Below are 24737 nucleotides of genomic sequence, written 5' to 3'. Positions count from 1 at the left end.
CAAAATTAAGATTAATTTATTAGACAGCCGTTTCATTTCAGAAAATACAACTCTGTATTGCAAAATATAGAATTTTCAAGTGAATTACGTAAGCTGAAAAAAAATGAGTTATACAGCCTTGAAAAAGACACTGGAGCAAGTCGCCAGAGACACATCACTACAGACAAGAGACAACCAAGACTTATGAATCTGTGAGGCCAGGTAGCTTGTGATCAGGACACAATTGGTCTATATTCCATTCTCAAAGGTCATTTTGTGCCCGTGTAAAAAGGCATTTAGCTAAATACAGCACTTATTCTGTATACTATGAGCTCATAATTCTGCAACAATTTAATTGAAACCGTGATATTGGTGGCACTTTATTTTATAGTACATGCACTTACAGTATACTTGATACACAGTACTCTCACGTGTGAGTAATATAAGATAACTTGGGTTTAGGTTTATAGCAGGGATGAGCAACTTGCCTAATCAAACAGACCTAAACAAGCTACGATCAAGGTCTTCAGGATTACTAGAAAGCTACAGACATGCGCGTTTGATCAGGGTTGGAGATAAACTCTGCGGGATGGTGGACCGAGGGCCAGAGTTTAGGGGCAGTTCACACAGAACACTTTTTTGCTTTAAAAAAATAACACACGAGATACACACAATGGTATCCAAATGCAGAGGTGCGGCGCTGGTGAATAGAAAAGCAGCCACGGTTTTGAGCCGTGTTTTCAATTTGAAATGCAATGCTCATGGTAAAAAATTCAAGACAAATTGTCATGTGCGAGATGCTGAAAAATCAGCAAGATGCATGTTCACATAGAAAAGCAGCGCAGTGTTACAAAAACACTGTGAACTCTCCCTTAAGCTCAAAGTACACTTTGGTTTTCACACATACACTAGGGTAAATTAAATCATTATGCTACGTGTGCAGCAATATTTTTCATATTCTGTATGTTTGTGCATATGCCTTTGCACTAATTAGTATGACACTAACACAATGTTTCTAGACATTCCACGAAATCAGGGCATGCGATTTCCTGAACATGATGAACGATGGTATATGCTTGGCCTCAAAGACAGCTCAGAAGCAGATTTAGTGTGCACTTAGTTCCTATTGCATGCATACACTCAAGTGACCAAAACCACAAGTGTGGGTATAGGGACAGGCCCAGATTTTTCAAACCGTATATTGTGTAATCCTTGAACTTCTTAGTTTGTCCACAAGGGGGAAACACTGACCCGGCTTTTGTTTCAGTCAAACATGCACACTTTTCATATTCTGTATGCTCAGTTTGTGCATACGTCTTTTTTTGCACACTTATTTTTATTTTCACAGTATAAAAATAAAAAAAACCTACTGGGGGTGGCAGCAACAATACATGCAACTCTAGTTTAAAGAGTACAACGAATTTTAATCGGTCAACTTCTGAAGAGAAGTAGCGCAGACACTAGATGTATTCGGCTGTAGACACACACCAAGCTTTCGCGTCAAAACTAAAGGTACTTTGCGCTTTAGGGATAGGTTCAGGATTAGTACCTAGTAATTCTAGTAAGTACATGTTGAACAGGACTGTAAAATAAAGTGCACCCATGATATTATAAAAGTTAAAACTGCCTTACTCCTAGCGTTCCTTGAATTCAACTAAAATAAAATCAAGGCTAACAGGATGACACTAATAAAGATCTTACCAAGATCAGAAGCTGGATAAACTATAAAGTTGCTCAAATTATTTGACACTGTAGTGACATCACGTTTCAGAAAGATGAAGAGATGCGAGATGAATCCTGCACTGTAAACCAATGTTAGTAACACTAGAATTACAGCAAGAAAACAGACCTCCTGCTTTCAACGCTGTAATGCAGCTTATACTAGCATGAAAAATTAATTAACATTTCAATAAGTCATTCCAAAAAAAATCCTATTTGTTTCTGTCCCTCCAAGTAACATTCTTTAAAATATGTTCAGTCAGTAGAACATAAAAAACGTTAATAAATAAGTACACTTCCCTTCTGTCTGTTGTGACTGGATAGCTAGTGTACATTTGCATAGTGACTATCTCGTCTGATAGTCGTCTGATGGTGGGTCCGTTCAGTATGAACTTGTGTTCTGTGCCGCTGACCTATCAGTGGTGCCGCCGCCGATGATGATGATGATGATGATGATGGTCTGTATGTCTCAGTAAACCCAGTTCAAAGGGACCCATTGCGGTTGTGTGGTTAGCTGCTCCACAGCTGCCTGCAGTTGCTCAAAGGCCTTGTCCAGATTGTCATTAACTATAGTCAGATCAAAGTAATGATTGTACGCCCGCTTGATCCTGCCGCTTTCGTCCACCGTTTTCTTTAGGTCCGTTTCCTAAGAGACAGGAAGAGATGAGCTGGCTATTCAACAGCTTTGGTTCCTAAACTACTTTGCTGATTTTATTCAATCGTTTAGACACAATGAATGATGTAAACCATGAAAAATCTGCCAAATCAACATGTGGCAAATATCAAACGATCTCAGAGATCTAGGTAGCTCTGTAATATTTCTACATTATTGTAAAAAAAAAAAAAAAAAAATCTATAGAGAAAATAATTTTGATAGTTCATGCACTCTATAGAGCGCAACAGTCGAGTTCTGGATATAAACTGTTAAGACAGATGTGAGGCTGACCGTCAGTAGCTTGGTTGTGATCCCAGCATCCACCACAGCTTTGTGCATGGCCCGTAGTGTATCGAGCTCCGGGGCCGCGATGAAAACCACAAATGGCATAAACTCTGATGTCTTCAGTACCTTTAGAGCCTGTAGAGCACATTTATTAAATAAAGATTTTTAATCTTTAAATTAATTTATTAAATAATTATATTACTAGTGATGAGACAAGCGAAGCTTTCTGAAGCTCTGAATCAATTGCTTTGTAAAATGAGACTTAAGACTTATTAGTCTTATACACTAACCGCACGGATTTGTGTGTGAAATCTCTCTTTTCACAAAGAAATTATGATGTAAAGTTAAATAACTTTCATTCAAATCTTTATTGTAAATTCACAACAAACTAAAAAACGTATGGCTTGGTGAGTTAAATAAAAGCTGTGAACCACTGATTTGAAATGAAAGATCTATGAAGGTTTTAAAGCTTTACAAAGCAAGCTCATCACTACCGGTACTTGCAATGATGCATCACCACTGTACATCATTTACACATCGACTGCAGCAAAAGGCACATTCACAAAGACTACCATCTTCCCAAATACTTGATCATTTTAGTATTACAATATTGTAAATGTGAACGTAAATTAGTGAGGTTGACCAGTTTATCCAAAATTTTTTTATTATTATTTTGTTAGCTGTAATGTTTTCAGTGTCTGTGCTTAAAAGGGGATGACTTCAGACCGGCACCTTCTCTGAGAGGAAGTTGACACCTTGCTGTGCTATTAGACCATAAGCACCCAGAAAAGTTGCATCTCTAAATGAATCCACTTTTAAGCACCACTTGTCTAAAATTCAAGGCTTACAGAAGAGAAGATCTGTCACTACTTCCATGTCATTGCTACTTTAAAACCTCGGAGGGTACTTCAAGTAAACATTTTACATCAAATGATTCAAAGTTTATGAATCCATGGACAAGCCGATTATGAAAATATGCAGTTCATCACATCCCCACCAACTATTCATATATAAAGACTATGTTCTAGAAAAGACTATAACTATTACACAAGCTTGTTTCTGCCACTGATTATTTCCCCGTTGCAATTTCAAATTTATATCTCACAATTCTGAGATTATACCTAAACATTTGTCTGGGGAAAAAAGTCACAATTATTTTTTGTTTATTCTGTGGTGGAAACAAGCTTCCATTGAACATACAACACTTAGCCTTTACATCCTGTGTTATTTTCACAAAACCACTGACCTGTGGGTTGACGTCCAGTATGCAAGTACGTCCTGTGCGAACGACTTCATGGATGGAGTCAATTTTGGTTCCGTACAGATTGCCGTCATACTCTCCGTGCTCCAGGTATCGACTTGCCTTGATGTCCAGATCCATCTCCTCTCGGGAAACAAAGCAGTACGACTGGACGTCCTTTTCATCGTCTCGTGGATGCCGAGAAGTGACTGAGAAACAGATGAAAATCTCAATGAGGGACTATTTTTGTTGGTAAAATAACATGACAGGTAAGTATTAATGTTCATAGACTCACAAGGTACAGTAGTTCCATATCGCAGCGGGTTTACCACAATCAGGCGGTTCTTGAGGCTTCGGCGGCCCACACCTTGTGCACCAATCAGCACCAGAGTTTTTCTCTGGAATGGAGGCATCTTCGCTACTTCCTCATAGATCTGTAATTCATGCCGATCAAATTCTATTAGAAAGAGAGAAGTTTTGAAAGTAAATGTTTATGTTTTAAAAGTACTTCCACTGCCGTTCAAAAGTTTAGGGTCGGTATTTTTTTCAAATGGTAAGTTTCTTAATGTTTTTGAAAATAAGACTCTTACGCCAACCAAAGATGCATTTATTTGATCAAAACTACAGTCAAATCTGTAATATATAATATAAAAACTTTAAATAACTTTAATATATTGTAAAATATAATTTATTCATGAGATGGCAATGCTGAATTTTCAGCATCATTACTTCAGTGACATGATCCTTCAGAAATCATTCGGATATGCTGATTTGGTGCTAAAGAGAAAAAAATATCAGTGTTTAAAACAGTTGTGCTGCTTAATATTTTTATGGAAACCACAATATATTTTTTGTAGGATTCTTTGATAAATAGAAAGCTCAAAAGAAACGCACTTATCTGAAATGGACATCTTTTGCAACATTTTAAATGTGTTTACTGTAATGTTTAATACATTTATGATATCCTTGCTTGAATATAAGTATTAATTTCTTTCAAAAAAAAAAGACCCACAACTTTTGAACAGTAGTATAAAAAATTTGTTTTATATATATATATATATATATATATAAGCCTGAAGGTTTCCTGTAGCATCTGGGTCTAAGAGTTTTTTAGCAGATCCTTCAAGTCCTGTAGGTTATGAGGTGAAGCCATTGTGGATTGAATTTGTTGATCCAGCTTATCCCACAGATGCTCAACTGGAGTGAGATCTGGGGAATTTGGAGGCCAGGGCAACACCTTGAACTCTGCATCTTGTTCCTCAAACCATTCCTGAATAATGTGTGGCAGGGTGCATTATCCTGCTGAAAGAGGCCATTTCCATCATGGGAACACCATTGTCATGAATGGCGTGTACCTGGTCTGCAACAATGTTTAGGTTGGTAACACGTCAAATTTACGCCCACATGAATCCACAAGCCTTGCCATTAACAGAGGGCCAAATTGTTATAGCAAGGTGGCTGGGCAGAGCATCTCTGAAACGGCAAGGCTTGTGGGCAATGTTCTGCTGGGAAACCTGCTGGGTCTGGTCATTCATGTGGGCGTAAATTTGATACGTGTCACTCCAGTCAACCTACAGGACTTGAAGGATCTGCTGGTAACGTGTTGGTGCCAGATACCACAGGACACCTTCAGGGTCTTATAGAGTCCATGCCTCGGCAGGTCGGCGCTGTTTTGACGGCACGCGGAGGACCAGCAGCATATTAGACAGATGGTCATATATAACAAAGAGACCCAGCAATTCTAACCTGCATTTTTAGCTGTTAAGTACATCATTTTCTTTTTCTTCTTTTTTCCAGTTAATGTCCCGCAGAGAATTCCTAAAACAAAGTTGTAAAACAGTTGTAATATGCAATAGGAAAGAACTTTACCTTAGAATCAACCGCCTAGATTTCCCAATTAGGATTATAGCAAAGTATGATTTAATCCACGACTACACTATCCAGTTTCCAAGGGTACACTAACAACAATGATCTAAATCGAAAAAGTCTCTCCTTTGCATTTTTGGAAAGTTTCACGTACAGACAACAACATTGTCAAACTTATCCCCCCCTTTCAGTCGGATCTGAGAAAACGACTAAAACGCTGTATTATGCATGCAAGGCCAGTAGTTGGCGGTCACTTTGTAAAGAAAATACACGCCTATAGATTGAACACATAATACGCATGACGTCACTGTTTTCACAAATTTGCAGTTGTGTTTACACAGAGACAATAACAGTATTGTTTTCAAAATCTTGCACTTTGTTCCCTTTTTTTATCCGTTTTCCTTTTATTTTTATAGAAAGCCTTAATTATACATTGTCAGAGATAGTTCTCTTTTTTTCTTTTCTATTATTATTCTTTATGTATGCTTATCTGTTTCTCTTGTGTATATAAGTTTTATATTTGTTATCAGTTATGTCCTGAATTAAGTGAAAATTCTTCAGTGCTAATGCTGGTATCCTTGTTCGTGAGAAAAACACAAAATATAGGTCCAAAAAAAAAAAAGTGCACTTTGCGTTTGCCTTTTCAGGCCCTAAAACAGTGTTGACCTGTAAATCAATGGCCAAAATGCATAAGTATACCGTTTTTAGTAAAATAAATAAAATAAAAAAGGAGTCGTGATAACATAAAGCACTATCAGAATCCCAATGCCTAAAATCCACTGTACCTGATCCATCCAGGTCTCTCCTTACAAACGCCTTCCTCTTTTCCTCAAGAAACTGACTGGGGATCAGGCCAGTGCAGCCTCCATTTATGTTACATGCCTAGAAAAAGAAGAAGAAACACTACATAGCATCAATATGTCAAATATTTCATCATTTAAAAGAAATCAGACCAAAAAGTTCTGGAAGAAAAGAAAGTGTATTTGCTTCTCACTTGCCACCAGTTGGGGTCCTCCTTGTTCACTATATGCAGAATGTCTCCTTTAGAGAAAGCCAAACCCGCCTCTTTACAAGGGATCAGGTTATCCGTGTCAGGATTGTAGTTGAAATGTGGCTTCAAATACACCTAAAGGGGAAATAATGTGTTACTCCTGCTTATAGACATATTAATTATTTTAAGCTGCTAATTATAGCCTAAAAATGCAATTGTGTCATAGCTCACACTAGGAAAAAGGATTTCTTTATAATCAATGGTGCGTTCCAAAATATAATGCTGATGTTGATACAGTTGGGAAAGGAGAAGTATTTTGATAAAACTAAATAAAATGACCACTTTGCCATTCAGATTGGCTAAAACATCCGCATGTTACATTGACTAACATCTGCTTTCAGTAATGCTAAGGGATGATTCCTCTTTCACATTGTCTATGCTTATCTACAGAATACTGCAACCAAAAAATAACTTGGGGAAATAAATGAAGAGTAAAAGAAGCAACCCATGTTGGTGTGTGTAGAGAAGTCAATTTACAACAGAGGACAACAGCATGTTTTCACATTAAATATTTATGGATCATGGTGGATCTTTATCAGTGATGAGGACCCAACAGTAAACATACAGCGGTCGTTCACTGCACATAACCAGGCCACTGAGTAAAGTTCAGGTCGAAAGAAGACAGAAATTTAGGTTTGGCACAAGCAATGGAACCCTGTGAACCCTCGCCTCCGGTGTTTGCTCTTTGTGCGAGCTTTGTAAACATGACTTATTCAAGGAAAGTTGGTAAAGGACATCTTCCTGTTTAGACGCATACACTCAGGAACTGGGTGATGTGCAGCAACAGCACTGTTCGGGGATCTAAATGTATTCGGGTCAGAAGTTGAACCAGCAAATATCCCTCATCCAGAATCACATTAAAGGATTGGTTCACTTTCAAAAAATGTTTTACTAATCATTTACTCATATTGAGATTTTTCTCAATATAATGGACTTCAATGGCAACCAATGGTTTGAAGGTCCAAATGTCAGTCTCAATCATAGGTCTCACTGCAGCTTCAAAGTCTCGACACGATCCCAGTCGAGAAATAAGGGTCTTATCTAGCGAAACGATCTGTAATCTGAATGAGCAAACCATTGGTTGCCATTGAAGTCCATTATATTGAGAAAAATCCTGGAATGTTTTCTTCAAAAGCCTTAATTTCTTTTCGACTGAAGAAAGAAAGACATGGACATCTTGGATGACATGGGGGTGAGTAAATGATCAGCAAAACATTTTTTGAAAGTGAACTAATCCTTTAATAGCAAAAAAAAAAAAAAGGGTCCTAGTCAATACATTCCAACTGTTTCCGTGGCATATTTATGCCTTCCGTGACTGTTATAATAATAACAACAATAATAATTTGTACATTTATATAGCGCTTTTCTTGGCACTCAATATGTTTTTACATAGAAGGGAGAGTCTCCTCAGCCACCACCAATGGGCAGCATCCACCAGGATGGACAGAGGTTCATGGGCAAATTTGGCCAGGATGTCAGGGTTAAATCCCTACTCTTTTTCTCCAAGGACATCATGGGATTTTTAATGACCACAGAGAGTCATTATATTATAGAGTCATTCTAACATGATGCAGGCTTTGCTTAAAAACTACATCAGATCACACAAACAACTACATAAATTTGGTTGTCAACTCCAAAAAAATATATGAAAACAACTGAAGGTCAGGATTTCTTTTCAGGATCCGTTTCTTTCCAAGCCCAGGTCTCCTTAGAGAATAGAGTAAGGGTGTGCGCGCGAGTTGACTCCTCCCATCTGCCCTACTTCGTGCAGGTTGTGTTATTAATAGGGATAACCATGCTCACAATGCCACCAGGCTGAAACTGAGTCACCCAGAGGCCAGGTCTCTCCTTCCTCTTTCTCAAGGACTGTACTAGCCCATATCCCATCAGGAGGTTATACAGCACTAAAATCAGGTCTATGGGAAAAGACTGCTTTGTACTCTCAGCATCTGATTATTAGGGAAAGACTAGCAGCTCAGATGAGGATGATCTTATACATCAATCCACATCAAGTTGCTGAAGAAAATGGGTTCAGGTTACATTAATTTTTTACATCGAGTTTTGCCTCAACCAGGCAACTCGGTGGCAAAATGTTTTTGAATATTTTATTTTGTATCATTTAAAGGAACACGCCACTGTTTTTTTTGTTTTGTTTTTTTTATCACTTTTACTCACGACATGCTATCCGGCAACAAAGGATTCCATTCATTATGCAATGCTAGTGGCGGCTCTGCTAGACTAAGACAATGCATGCACTGAGATAAAAATGCGTTTGCCCACCTATCTAAATGTAGGGATGTAGGGGTGCCCATTTTAAAAAAAAGGTGGCATGTTCCTTTAATTTCATTGGACTTGTTGTGAATCAGCGGTGCGCTGACCTGTGCGGGTGGAGGTGTGTCCCTGTAGCTGGGCAGGATTTTGAGCGTGATGCTTCCATTGCAGTCCCTCAGCATGTGCTGTAACGCCATGGGGTCTTTGCCCACCTCTCGGCCGTTCACCTCTCGGATGACATCACCAGCATGCAGCATCCCCTGCCTGTCAATCATGCTGCCGTGCATAACACGCGCGATGACAAGGTCGCCCTCCTCCACCCGGAATGTTACACCCTAAAAGAGATGACACCATGAATCTCTAACATGCCAGCACAGAGAGTCAGTCATACTTTGTATCAAGGGATGATATTTGCACCCTGGAACTGGTTCTCAGAATTATTTTTTATTTTATTTACTTTATAAGGGCATATTTTCCTATAATATAATAATATTAGGGATGCACCGAATATTCGGCCACCGAAAATTGTCACTTTTATCACCGAAACAATACGGCCGAAATTCGTTGAATTGCGGTGGTTGCGCCTGATATCATTCACCGTGCGTCCACATAAAGCTGCCTCTTTTTCATGGCTTGTTGCGCTTACGGTCAAATACGAAACGTTACATACGAAAACATTGTCACAACGTTCGTCTTCACATAAACACATTGGTTATGTCCGTGCTGTCAACAGTAACGCATGCGTAAAATATTTAACGCAATTAACGCAGCATCCGTTTTTTCCCGTCATACTTTGGCTAGCGTTACATTATATAATCATGTTCTTCTTCATACACATGCTTTTAAACATGCAAGCGCGAAAAGACAAAAGAGACACACACGACACGCGTTACGCACCAGAATCGACTTATCTTTTGCACTTAACGAATAATAACACACAGTTATGCCAAAATGTCCGTTTTGTTGAGTATCCTCATGAGAGCAGTCTTAAATTAGTTAAGTAAAGTCTTAAATTAACGTTAAGAGTTGTGAGTAAATGGGACGCATATGAGATCCACATGTGCAGCAGTGACAGCAGAATCACAGAAGATCAGTCTAGTGTTTAAATATTTATTATCCACTTTGCACATCTGCAATTCTTGGTGCATTTGTTGTTGTTAAAGTTCTACAGTTAACATATGGGCTATGGCAGTCTTTGTTTTGATACACTATTATATTGTTGCATCTTTAAGCAGTTGCACTTGTTCTGAATGCACTTTCTTGTAGTAGTCCTACAGAGAAGAAAAAAATGTAAATGCACTTGACCTAAATGCACTTTGTTTTTATGAGAAAACATTTAATTTTAAAACCTTTCTGCAGGCCAGTAGGCTTGTACATTATTATTTAATGTACACATGAGTGGGGTCAAGTTAAACATTTTAGTTTGAATTTTATTTTATACTGTGCATTGTTGCAATGTGCTAAATCAATATTTGAATAATTTGTAATTGATTTATTCTTTGAATCTTTCATATAAATGTATGTGATTACAATGCCTTGATTTTAGTAAAGTTATTACACGGTCATGGCCATAAATGCAATGGTACTAATAATTGGCATAATTTCTTTCGGTGTTTCGGTTTTCGGCCTTGGTTTCCTTTTTTCCGGTTTCGGCCAAGAATTTTCATTTCGGTGCATCCCTATATCTCAATAAAATAAACAAATGTTATTTTCAGCGGCTTTTATAACACAAAATCTCTAAATAAATTAGATTTTTATACAATAACATTAAAAGCCACTAAAAATAATCATTTATTTAGGGATATTGTATTATATGTTATTGTATACAAATCCACTGAAAATATTAATTTTATTTATTTATTTTATGGACATTGTATTATGTAAAAATGAAAATGTGCATGTTATTTATTTATTTTAGGGACATTGTATTCTATTTTCCTATTATATTAAAAGCCACTAAAAATAAAATGTATTTATTTATTTAGGGATATTGTATTATAAGATACAATATACCTAAAATACATAAAATGCATTTTCAGTTTTTATATAATAAAACAAAATCAATCAATCGATTTATCATAAGCATATTATAGATAATTAATTTCAGTGTCTTTTTTACCATGCACCCATGTGAATTTCTGTCCTTGGCAGAGACACAATGACTTAAGCCCCTTTCACACAGAGATTCCGGAAAATACACGGATAAAGTGACCCGGGATTTGACCCGGGTTCGTTTGAAAATGGTTCATTCACACTGCCAGTGATTTGCCGGAATCAGAGAGCGCGTTCACACACAACCCGGGTATGTCCCGGATAGACGCGTGACGTTATGTGACGTATAAGGTGGCGAACGAACGATCTCAGCTTCGGCGCGGATTGCAAGGAGCTCTCGGGTCTCTGCTTCAGTCCAGTTTGCAGACATCTTTTCGTTCTTTCTTGTATCGATGACGAACACAAACTTTCTTCTAACAGAGTAACAGAGTCGCACGATAACTACCACATTGCGAAGGCTCGTGCATCATCACTACGACACACCCCTTACGGCATTTGTCCTGGCTTTTGTTCACACAGCGCGCGTTCCGGGTCTGAACACGGCAATGTTACTAGGTCCCCAACCCGGCATCGATCCCGGCATTAAACCCGGGTCGTGTTTGCGTTCACACAGAAGGCGTTCCGGCAATTTGCCGGCAATTTGCCGGGTTCAAAGTGCTGTGTGAATGGGGCTATATTGTACTAGGTGTTAAAAGACTGCATGGCTGCCCACTATAGATAAGCTCAAGAGACTGGTTGGCCTTATATCTTCCTTGTATATTACATTTAAATTGAACAACTAAGCCTAGTTCTCGTTAATGCAAACTTTCCAAAGCAGACTGACCAAAAATGACTTTTCACCCAGCCTGACACACAAGCTGCTAGTAGTTAGTAGAGCTACTCTGAATGAGCAGAACATCGGATCTAATCCTGTGAAACAGAGAATGTCTGTCACTCACAAGAGGCTCTCCGGCCTTCTTCTGGATGCTGATCATGCGAACCGTGTCAGCAGGCATGAGGGATGAGCTGGTCATGCTGGTGGAATTGGTGCTGGTGGGAGGAGCTTCATATGACTTAGAAGCCACCTTGTCGTGAGCTTCTAACAGGGACTGAAATTACCAAGAGAATTAAATTCAAATTTGGATAATTAAATTACCAAATTAATAACATTCATAAAAAAAAAGTGAATGAGCAAAAATGAAAAAAAATTGCAACTCAATTTGTTCATGGTGTCAAGTGCTTTAAGGTGATTTTGCTATACTACTGAGAAAGCAACAGGCTGATAAATAGTTGTAAATAAACAAGTCAACATTGTTATGAAGAGTCAGACACACACACACACACGCACACACACACGTCTGGTACCTGGAAATGCGGTTCCTTCAGGATCTTACTGAGTTCTGCTGCACTTTCATCACGAATGGTCAGACTGTTCATATCAGACAGGATCTCGCTCACTAGCTCCACGTTATTACTTTGCACCGCCTCCAGCTTAACGTCCTCCAATCGCTCGTGTGCCTGAGAGAGAGTGGGTGGAGACAAAATAGCTTGAGTATCTTGCCAAGAAACGGATTAATGGATTACGTCTAGATGGACTCAGAGTATTAACAAACGCACTGCCAGGTACACTTCAGATAGAAGAGAGTATTAAACAACCGTACACAAAGTCATTAAGAGAAATAATTTAATCAAGTGTCTCAGGGGTTGATTTATTACAAATCACAGAATTACTCAAATAAAAATCACGCCTTTTATTTTTTACCATTTTTCAAATTACCTATGGATAAATGATAATTAAAGATCAGACTTTCAATCTTAAACTTTTAAAATACATTGTAAAAATATGAATGATAAAAATTAACTAAAATTAATATCTAAACAAACAGGAAATAACCAAAACATCAATATTTATCAACTTTTAAAAAAAAAGTTGTTCCAAATTAGCGTATTGTTTAGAAATGTAATTTTTGCAATTAAATACAGAAATAAATATATATTACTTGAATATTTTGTGTATTCTTCACAAAATTGTTGTTGTCATGTTCAAACTTTGCCCAAAAAATATATTATTTAAAATGAAATGCACATTAAAAACACATAATTTGACATGGTGGAAATTACACTGTGCTGGGAATTTTTACAACTTTCACAAAATTAATGAATGACAGAATTGAGAAATCTACTTGAATATATACACATTGTTAGACAATGTAAGAGAATAAATAAAGCTACAATCCAACAAATATTTGAAAAATTTGTTTAAGAAAAATCATAAGGGTTAGTCACGTGTATTGTTGACTATCTTTTGCAATTAAATCTATAGTAACACAAACTACATGTCTCTCACAATAGAGTGTTAGTTCCTAATCAAACAGAGTGAAGCTCAACCACTATATCTCACAATCTGAACAATTTCACACAGCTATATTAAGAATGAGAAGAGAGCCCCTGTACATCACGTTCTTATGACCTCTGACACGGCAAACAACCCCTGGCCTCCAGCTCATAAATGCACGCACACGATTAGAGACATGTGAACGCGATTTATGTTGATTTTAGGTGGTGGATACAAGATCTCTTATTACCTACATTTAAATGACTAATTATTGGATTTTAAATGTAATGTTCATTTTAAACATTTGATGTCCCCTAATAGTTATAGAGCTAAGTGAGAGAATGAACAAGAGTTAAAATGGAGAATTAGTTTATACCTTAGCGAGGGAACGAACTATGGGACTCTCCATAATGCCACGGAGGAAGATGAGGTCGATGTCTTTGGCTCCCGTTGAAGGCGGCAGCTCTTTGAGGTTATCCAGCACCTGCTGCATGGCTGAGGGTCACACAGAAATTACACGCATATTTAAAATAAATAGCCCATAATGTAATTGGGGTGATTAAGATAAGAGAACACAATTTTTGGTTCCTTATATGAATAAATTTAAGCATTCTCCTTCAGGTATGCATATCATGGTAGATGGTACTTCATACACATGTTATGGTCTGTAAATTCTATACATTTCATGGTATGAAAATATATCAAATGGAAGAGTTTAATAATTCAAGTTAATCATTTATTAATAATTAATAAAGTAACCTAGTTGAAACAAGCTAGGTGTAGCTGGCATTCTTTAGAACCTCAGAAAAATGAACCTAGAAAATCTGGTTCTTATTCAGTCAGTCACGTTCAACATTACGTCGGACTGGAGCCCAATCACCTCCAAGTGGTAACATGAGCCAATGGACATTGGCCGGTGAGATTGGAATGCCAAGTCACACCTACCTGGACATACGGTATAGATAGGACCTGTATTACTCCTGTATTACTCAATTTATATTTTGCTTCGGAACAGAGCGGTTCTGACAACGATCGCTCATTTCCGTTCATCTTCAAGAGAAGTGCAAATTTTCAGAAAGAAAAAGTCTGTGCGTTTCTAGATGCGGTTGCTTCCTGACTTCATCTGATGGCCATGATCGCTGTCTCTCATGCCCTCCATGCGGAGATGGCGTTTGGGGGTAACTTTCCTTTCTCGTAAAGGCTTGTGTTCCCTTTGTTGTTGCCCAGCCGCCGATTGTGTGTAAAAATCACAGCCACGGGTCTGCTCAACACTTTGGGAGTTTGAGGGTTATAGCAAGAGCTTTTCGCCGGGAAAACCCCCGCGGACCTCTCACTCCACAGCGTGTCGTGTGCCGGTGAGCTGCCGGCTGACAGCACAGGTTGTCACAGCAACCCAGCACGACTCGATCGCCTCGCTCCACCCCGTGCCTTTCTTCCCAGAAGTGCATTAAGAACTTTGTATAGAGTTCCCCAATTGGAGAACCCTGATTGAGTTCCTCCAGCATCCTTCGGCAGTCAGACACGGCGGAGGCATCTGACGCCCGGTGCAGTACTCGTGTGCATGCCCGGCTGGTCAGCCCTTGTACTGTACTAAATGTCCATATGATGTGATTTCCCATTATTGTCCACGATACGGTTTCCCTGTCGGTAAACCGGTGTCTTTCCCTGGACAGTTCTGCTCTGCCCTGTCTCTGTGCCGTAGCAGCTCCTCCTTGGCTAGGTAGGACCTACCACAGAGACCTTCCATATATAGTACTGTACCCACAGGTCAGTCCATATGTGTACTTCCACACGTTACCTCCAATTGGGCAGGGTGTGGTCTTCGTAGGGATTGGGCACGCTTACCCAGCGTTATGGTCTATTCCCATTGTTTTTCAGCCCTCTTCCCTGAGGATAGGAACAGCAGCTTTGACCGCCCCCAGAGTAAACCATGTCCCTTCCATCCCGCCAGGTATGGAGGATTACCCCTCATGCTGCGTTCACACCAAACGCGAATAGAGCGTCTGGCGAGAGTGATTTCAATGTTAAGTCAATGTAAAGACGCGTTTACGCGCGACTGGAGTTTTTTTTTTAATTTTTAACTATGGCGTCAATTCGCGCCGCATTAACCAATCAGGAGCCTGCTTGCTGCTCTTCATGTGGTGAAGTGAAGTGATAAAGGGTGGCAGGCCCGCTTCTTAGTTTATAATGTCACTTTAAATGTTTGGCCTCAATAAATTATTTTGTAATATGACTAAATGCCTGCGTGAAAGAAGGAATGACATTGTTCAGCTATATGTTAACTATGAATGTGACACCAACTGAACACTTGCAGTCATTCTGAATGAGATGAAGAAAAACTCACACAATTAAATTAAGTTAAGTCATTTGACCTACGTTATAACGAGTCAATGTTAATTTTAACATTTGTTTCATATAATAGAACCGAAGCTATAGATTGTGAATTTAAACATTTCTCGTTTACTAGTGGCAAACGTTAGGAGGACTAGCCGAGGTAAGGCTGTTCCAGGCGGGTTACATGAGCGCTGAGTGCCCGGTGATCGCCTGGATCTCACAACTCCTCTTTATAAATAACCATACAATTCAGCTTTAAACAACTACATTCTCGACTGAACAACTCTTAAAAATACATTTCGTGACACAATAACAGTAGTATTTTTAAATTTCGCGGGCTTTCTTGCAAACAGGCCACCGCCTAGCACTTGCCCCTCCCACAAGCAGCGGATTTCACCTCGGATGCGCGTCAATTTCGCTTCAAACGCTTGCTTTTTACACGCATCCATTTTGCTTTGGACGCGCGAATGCATTCAAAATGTTCAAGCGTCAAACTAGACGCGATAGGCGTGAATTTGACGCTCTATTCGCGTTTGGTGTAAACGCTGCATCAGGCTTACAATGGGGCGGTGGGTAGGTTACAGCATTGTAAGAGCAGTTTTCTAAAACGGTACGCAGCAGCTTGCTAGAATCTGCGTCTCCAACACATTTGTAACAGTTCAGTGGCTGTGATGTAACGTTGAACGTGACTGGCTGAATGGGAACGTCTAGGTTACAAATGTAACCCCCAGGTTACTAATGTAACCCCCGTTTCCCTGAAGGAGGGAACGGAGACGTTATGTCCCCCCTGCCACAGCTCTGAACCACCGCTAAATGGCCGGGATCCTGTCTCGGCTCCTCAGCAAAACATGAATGAAGTGAGTAATGCTGGTCTTAATTATCGTATGTCCGGGTAGGTGTGACTCGACCTGCAAATCTCACTTTGTTACCACTTGGAGGCGATTAGGCTCCCAGACGAGCCCTCATTGTGTCAGTCCGACGTAACGTCTCATTAGTAACCTAGACGTTACTTGGCCAGTTGGTCGGTAACCAAAAGACTATTTCTGAAAATATTTGGAATATTTCAAGCTCCAAATGCGGCTAATTCGCTTCGGTGAGTCATAAATATGAAGGTCCTTTGGGAACAAAAAAAAGTGTATAGGCTATGTTCTCACACACACACATATATATATATACACATTAGGGGTGTAACGGTACATGTATTCGTACCGGACCGTTTCGGTACAGGACTTTCGGTACGGTTCACATGTGCACCGAATGCAATCTTTCACGTAAATTAGGCAAGTTTTGTGTGCGGAACATGCGTCAATTCCGAGTTTCCACACGAACATATTAAGTGTCGGAAGTCTCCGCGTTGCACTGGTTAAATCTGATTAAAGCTAGAGTAGGTAATGTTGGAAAGCTAGCCAGATTTGAAAGTGGCACCTCTTCTAAGCTCCGCCCCCTCCTGTCAGTGCTCCGTCCAAAGCTACGCCCCCCCCCCCCCCACACAAACATGAACGCGCATCCACTTTTGGAGTCAGCTGCATGTACCTACCAGTGATGCGCAGGTTGATCCAAAATGAGCGGGTGCCTGCGGTTACGAGTCATCCAAAAATATTTTTAATGATATTCGGGTCGCGGTCGGTCGGGTCGTTTACCTTTGTAATTTATATAGTACTAGACACAATGTTCTATGAAATACATAGGTCTACACTTTATTGGCTGAATGCGCGAGGATGACGCACGAGCAGTCTGCAGATGAAAGTGGGAAATCCTTATTTACCTTTTGAATGTTGAGCGAGTTATTAACTTTTGAATAAAAGCTGACGCGGGACAAAATGCCCGATTTCCCAACGCGTTGAACTGAGCAATGCCATTGTGCCATTTTAATAGGCTACTTTTAAACGCATATAGCTCAGTAATGTCAGTTTTATGTAGCCTATTTGCTGAGAGGGGGCGGGATTTTTGTTGGGAAAGTCCGGGGAGAGACGCACACGTCGATTAGGCTGGATAAACATGCAGCATCTTAATTGTTAAGAAAATGAAACAAAATAAATGAATAAATCAAGCCTTTATTACAAAACACTAGGCTATATCATACAGCATTCAGAAAAATGCGCACCCCTAGTTCCTCCGTCTATGGCCCATGACACGATGAGCATTTACTAGCTACTTTAAAAAACGTGGGTCGGGTACAATATTTTCTTTCTTTTTTTTTGCGGTCCGAGTTGCAGGCGGGTTAGTTGAAAACGTCGGTCGGGTGCGGGTTGTTTATCAACCCGTTTATATGCTGTGCACGCAGTGGTGCTCGGGCACGAGACATGAAGGCATCTGATTGGTTCTTTACATTCGCACCGAATGGCAGTGATTGGTCAGAGTTTTTACTGTCCTACAGCTGCTACAGAGGTCAGATTTGTTTCATTCCTTTTTCTGAACACATAATGTATTGACTACTATCAGAATGGAAGGACCATTTCACCCAGTATAATAAAAAAAAATTCTGAACAGGATTACCAACCCTACCTTTAATCGTTTTTGTGATTCAAATAACGTTACATGTAAAATATTACCATAAAATCTGTCTTCCTGTGTGCGGAAATTTGTTTATGTTGCTGTGACAACGAAACGCGTGCATGCGCGCCTGTGTTAAGAGCGCTTGCTGCTCCATGCGCGCTGATGTGCTCATCTGTTGACAATTCCAAATGCCTTTCAGTTGCTTAATAAAAGCGGGCTTTCCACACAAACAAACGTACATGTGTCATTAGTATGAGAAAAAACATATCTTTATGCCTGTCGGATGGAACTTTGCAGCAGTATTTTATTTCTTATTCTTTTTTTATTTGATATATTTTTTATTAATTATATTTTATTAAAAAGTGTTTAAAAAAAAAAAAAAAAAAGTGTAAACAAATTGTTAAAAAAAAGTTTATAGTAAACAACCAGCAGTTTAATGTTTTGCATTTCTTTCCCTTACTGTACCGAAAATGAACCGAACGGTGACTTTAAAACCGAGGTACGTACCGAACCGTGATTTTTGCGTACCGTTACACCCCTAATACACATATATACATGTATATACACACACACAAACACAATTTCCACAGCTTCCTACAAGCTTGGCTGCAATGTGTGGCAGAAAGCCGATTTTGGATCCTGTTTACAGTCAATACTATGCAACCTACTGCTCTCCAGTAACAGAGAATGACAAAAACAACCCATGTGTATTACTGCATCAGAAAGCACTAGAAAGGACATTTTCATCACAAAGTGGCATAATTTGCATAATTCAAACAGTAACGATTTCCATGGTGAATAAACCCACACAGAGACCTCTCCCAACATAAGGCAACAAACTGCACAACACAGCAGAGAAAATTGTGAGTCAGTGGAAGCCACTAAAAAACACTGCGCTGTGGGTTATGCACGCTATTTACTGAAACACGCTATTTTATCAGCAATTTTATTAACCTCTCTAGTTCCATCCAGTGCTGCATGGCTCGCTCTCTATAGAGGCAGGATACCTTAGACATTGCAAAAGTTATGATGACATGGCTGGAAGGACTGAAGAGGTCTTTCTGACCCATTATACTCAGGAGCAACTGTTTGCAAAAGGACTGAAGAGGTCTTTCTGACCCATACTCAGGAGAGCAACTGTTTGCAAAAAGTATATCCACCACAGTCATAGGGTGAACTAGGTGAAAATGAAATGAACAATTAAATTAAAATAAATCTGAAGCCACTGCAGCATGAAACTGCTGCTGATAAAGTAGGGCTCCTTGAATAGGCCTATGGGAATAATCCTAATCATAAATATTATAGCCAACATTGAGACCACAATTGTTTGACATCATGTACTGATTTGATGTTTACCTAGTAAACAAGTGATTTCAAATTTGTATTTTTTTTTTTATATTTTTAGGGGCGCACGATATATCGGCCTCCAAATCGGTCAACATGTGTTCCTTTTTAATGTTATCGTTACTGGCCCGATAAGAAAATTTGGCCGATATATTAAAGCCGATTAATACTGGATTATTTCCTTCAGCTGAGACACTTCAGATGCACACGGTTCACCATGATGGTTTTGAATTACTTGAAATATGACTGGAATCACTTCAAAAAACAAAAATAACTTTAAATGCAACATGTGCAGCGTCTGTAGCCTATATCTGTCATATCTGCCTATGCAGCCTATATCTGTCATACGGAAACAAGTGCATCAGAGTCATCCTTTTGACATTTTCTTGGAAATCTCAGCATTATTGCTACTCCAGGGCCCTTGAAGTATGATGTGAAACCAAGAGAAAGGGACTTTACCCACAAACAGACCATCTTTACACACAATAGGATCAGAGAATCGCATTCAAAGATATTCTACAAACAATACCTAGATCTGTTTTTGCCGACTGCTGATATTCCAGACAGCTTTGGCGTGTGTATGGCTACACAGTCTACTACGGAATCATCACACTGATTTCATGTAGAGACAAGCAAAACTCTCAGTTGTACTTTAGCAACATTTAATTAAGGATCTATGCATATTATACTCCTACCCGTTACCATTGGAGGAAATGTGACATGCATCACTGCGTGTCACTGCAGTGCAAAAAAGATAATGTGACAACGGAATAACAATACATGCTATTTGTAATAACTCACCTGCAAATTGAATTTCAGTGCAGTTCACAGAAGCTCTGCTCACGCTCTTCTCACCTGGAGCTCATCGAGACAGCAAAACCTGCCATAGAGATCAGACATTTCCAACATCAGCAAAAACTGCAAATGCTCACCTGTGTGAGCTCACTCATGACTAGTCATGTGCCGGTATTCGGTAATGCGATAAATCGCGGTAATGAATATGCACAATATTGTTATCGCGGGCACTTCAAAATACCGTGAATAATAATTTTTCAACCGCTTAAAAACAAACACTGAGTATATGGTCAAACATGCAATCCCACATGTAGAAGAAGCATGGAGGGAGGAGGAACGGTGCCGACGATTTATCCCCCTTCTAAAAGTGTCAATTTGATTTATACGCCACAAATAGTTTTTGCCTGCATGATACACACTGTAAACCGATTGTGTAGGAATCGGGATTAGGGGTGTGGAGTGCGTGCATATTACACGCCATAAAGTGCATATCATACTTACGTGAAAACTGCGCATCATATGCACTGCAAAAAATATTTTTTTGGCATAAATGACACGAGAAATAAAATTCGTGCTATAGATACGCACTTTCATGAGATCATGGTGGGCTTTAACGAGGAGCAGTGGGTCCAAAATTTTAGGATAAGCAAGCCAACTTTTAATGTTGCGTCAACGTGTGTCCACATTCCTGACCTACAGTACTCACTCACGACGTCACCTACAGTACTCACTCACGACGTCACCTACAGTACTCACTCACGACGTGACCTACAGTACTCACTCACGACGTGACCTACAGTACTCACTCACGACGTGACCTACAGTACTCACTCACGACGTCACCTACAGTACTCACTCACGACGTGACCTACAGTACTCACTCACGACGTGACCTACAGTACTCACTCACGACGTCACCTACAGTACTCACTCACGACGTCACCTACAGTACTCACTCACGACGTCACCTACAGTACTCACTCACGACGTAACCTACAGTACTCACTCACGACGTAACCTACAGTACTCACTCACGACGTAACCTACAGTCCTCACTCACGACGTAACCTACAGTCCTCACTCACGACGTAACCTACAGTCCTCACTCACGACGTAACCTACAGTCCTCACTCACGACGTAACCTACAGTCCTCACTCACGACGTAACCTACAGTCCTCACTCACGACGTAACCTACAGTCCTCACTCACGACGTAACCTACAGTCCTCACTCACGACGTAACCTACAGTACTCACTCACGACGTAACCTACAGTACTCACTCACTCACGACGTAACCTACAGTACTCACTCACTCACGACGTAACCTACAGTACTCACTCACGACGTAACCTACAGTACTCACTCACGACGTAACCTACAGTACTCACTCACGACGTAACCTACAGTACTCACTCACGACGTAACCTACAGTACTCACTCACGACGTAACCTACAGTACTCACTCACTCACGACGTAACCTACAGTACTCACTCACTCACGACGTAACCTACAGTACTCACTCACTCACGACGTAACCTACAGTACTCACTCACGACGTAACCTACAGTACTCACTCACGACGTAACCTACCTGTGTTAACTTTATAAGGTTATTTTGTCATTCAACATTGGAGCCTGATAGTCCCTCCCCCTCCACTACGTAGTTAAAGCTGCGACAGTTGAGTACATTCCACAATCCACACTTTGTTTTTTTCGGTTAAATAAGTGCATCATCTGTGCATTTAAAGTGCACTTTTTCTTTTTGGAATTTCAGTGTGAACACAATACCAATACCATTTATACTACAAAACGTGAATTGGGGCAGACCTATAATGTAAACATTTACTTACAAAACCAAGTTCAGATAATATACTATAATTCAAAAGTTAGGGATCATTGTTTTTTTGTTTTGTTTATTACACTTTTATTCAGTTATTCAGTTTATTCACTTTTATTTCTGTCATCCACAAAAAATATTAAGCATGCACAACAGTTTTCAACAATGATAAGAAATGTTTCTTGTGCACCAAATCATCATATTAGAATGATTTCAGGAGGATCATTTTACACTGAAGACTGGCGTACTGATGCTGAAAACTGATTTGCCATCACAAAAATAAATAATATTTTAGAATATAATTAAACAGAGAAGTCATTTTTAAATTATAATTAAGTCAGCTGAGCATAATTTTTTTTTACCGACCCCAAACATTTGAACAGAGGTGTACACCTGCAGCACAAAGAGCAAAATGTACGAAATCATGTCTTCGCAAGTCCAGGCACCTGCTATATAATGCATATCCATTCCAAGATTCTGACGGGTTAAGGAAGTTGAGCAACCACAACTGTGGAAGCAGGTGAATATAACCGATTAAGAACAAGCGTGGAAGTTTAATCTGATTACAAGTCATTACGAGATCAAGGCTGCATCTGAAAGCTAAGACAGTGGCATTCCGGTCTCACTTCACAGGGGGCATTTTTGTATGAAGGCACATCCTAAAGAAACTAAAATGTCACATTTAATGATTTCAATGCTCCATCCGTAACATTTATTTGGACAGAGGCTACAGGTTTTATGAGTCTTATTTTTAAAGCCCAGTAAACTGTCAATTTGAAGGGATTAGAGGGATCACATGCTGACTATCTGTTTGTGTGATTTTATATGAATCATTTTTGGGTTGCATTTTACTAAGTTGCAAATGCAAATTTGGGTTGCATTTGCATAGTATACACTAATAGCTTGAGGCCAAAAGGCAGGGAAGAATGTAACTAGGACAAGGTGTTTCAAAGCTGAGGAGCGTGCAAGAAGCTTACATTCTGAAATAAGTCAGCACAAACTAAATCACATGAAATGTTTGCTCAACTGTTACTGCAAACACCATCATGTATTAACCAATGCAAGGGGTGGTGAATGACCCTTCTGATTGTTCAACCATCTGAAACAAAAGCTTCAGCTTTTAGTATTTTTTCAGTAAAGAACAAGAGGTTGTCCGAGTATATTATAAAATATAAGACAAAAATAAAGTTTTCAGAGATGAAAGCATATGTTATCTCTTGTGTATGTAGCATATGAATCACTTAACATGATTAAACAGACGGCTGTCATTCACTTTATTGATTTAATAGAAAGCCAGTTATTATAGCCTCAAGATTTTTAATACTAGCCTATGTATTTTTCCTTAAATTAGTTAAAGGTATTTTCGTATGACGAAACCATGGACTAGGAGGAAAACCACCTCACTAGTATGCAGCCTATAAAGATAGACAGAATCATGATCGTTTACAGGATTCTTTAAAAAAAAATCAATTCAATACATCCTTGAGGAAAAATTATTAATAAAAAGGCAAGCCGACGCTGCTGGTGTCTGTTTTGAGATTTACATACGTAAATTGCCCACTAAAGAAGTCAAACATATGTAGATGAAATACAGAGAAGCACTTTATAATGTGCGTTCGTTGTAAATGAGTTATAACGCCACAACAAAGGCCAGTGACCGTCTTGACTCTATTGTTCCAGGCAACTCGCTCGCGCATTGTAGCTACAGTTGACTGTCCTGACAGTGGCACGTCCTATTCAGACACTGATCCGGTGCATAACCTAACGTTACCATTAGTTAGCGTTTCCAGCCACGCCGGACCGTAAGAAACATTACGCAGTAGATTTTTATGATGGCAACACAAGCGCACGTGCGGCCCATTCAACTTCAAGGAAACGCGTAGCGCGTGGGACTCACTGAGCACATTGCTCGCGCTGTGCTAGTAACGTTACAACATTTACACACCGTCACGTTTTCCCCTAAAAACAAAGTTAACATTGTGAATGCGGTCGGCTTGTTTTCGCGGTACTTTCATTCATGGTTTGAATTGGATGCAACAGCTAGCTTTAACCGTGTAACGTTAGCCGCGCAGCGCTAGCAGCAATCAGCTGTTTATTATTAGACGGCAAACTGGATTTAGCTGGTTAGCGCTCCCATCAAAAGTGTCCACAGGGTGAGACAGCTGTACAGACAGCCACGTGTAGAGTCCTTATCACACACATAACACCCGCAGCTACAATCACAAGAGATCCACAGTTCCCAAGACTTACCTCACTAATCCCCACTGGGTGGATATGTGTCCCGGTAAGAAATTTAAAGCCCCATGAACTTCCCAAGCAGACAGAACAAGACACTTATCCTCTATAGTGCTCTATATGTCAGTCAAGACGTTCGGACACGCCCTTTTCGTTGACGCCCGAGTGGAATGACCAATTAGAGGCATGGGATGCAAACAGGACACGCCCACTGACCATTGTGTTCGCATGTGCGACTCATTTGTGAAATATGTTGATTATAT

The 24737-nt window shown here is 39.6% G+C and overlaps 1 protein-coding gene across 2 annotated transcripts; it reads right to left on the bottom strand.

The window, feature by feature from the left end:
* pals2a (protein associated with LIN7 2, MAGUK p55 family member a) lies at positions 1 to 24627 on the bottom strand. 2 transcript variants are annotated; one of them, XM_079626425.1, is made up of 13 exons: positions 24490 to 24627; positions 20408 to 20486; positions 13809 to 13927; positions 12463 to 12615; positions 12057 to 12206; positions 9174 to 9401; positions 6739 to 6870; positions 6530 to 6626; positions 5625 to 5696; positions 4174 to 4335; positions 3885 to 4087; positions 2645 to 2773; positions 1 to 2344 (listed from the first exon to the last, which is right to left on the bottom strand). In XM_079626425.1, the coding sequence occupies exons 3-13, from the start codon at positions 13923 to 13925 to the stop codon at positions 2168 to 2170; spliced, it is 1620 nt and encodes a 539-aa protein (XP_079482551.1). In that variant the 5' UTR covers positions 13926 to 13927; positions 20408 to 20486; positions 24490 to 24627; the 3' UTR covers positions 1 to 2167. The 2 variants fall into 2 exon arrangements, with proteins under 2 accessions (XP_079482551.1, XP_079482552.1); XM_079626426.1 differs by lacking the exon at positions 20408 to 20486 and having other exon boundaries at positions 24490 to 24599.
* Between the last annotated feature and the right edge of the window lie 110 nt (positions 24628 to 24737).

The sequence above is a fragment of the Phoxinus phoxinus genome, assembly GCF_949152265.1.
Source record: "Phoxinus phoxinus genome assembly, chromosome: 10".
NCBI classification, from domain to species: Eukaryota; Metazoa; Chordata; class Actinopteri; order Cypriniformes; family Leuciscidae; genus Phoxinus; species Phoxinus phoxinus.
This window is presented reverse-complemented; position numbering and strand designations above follow the sequence as displayed.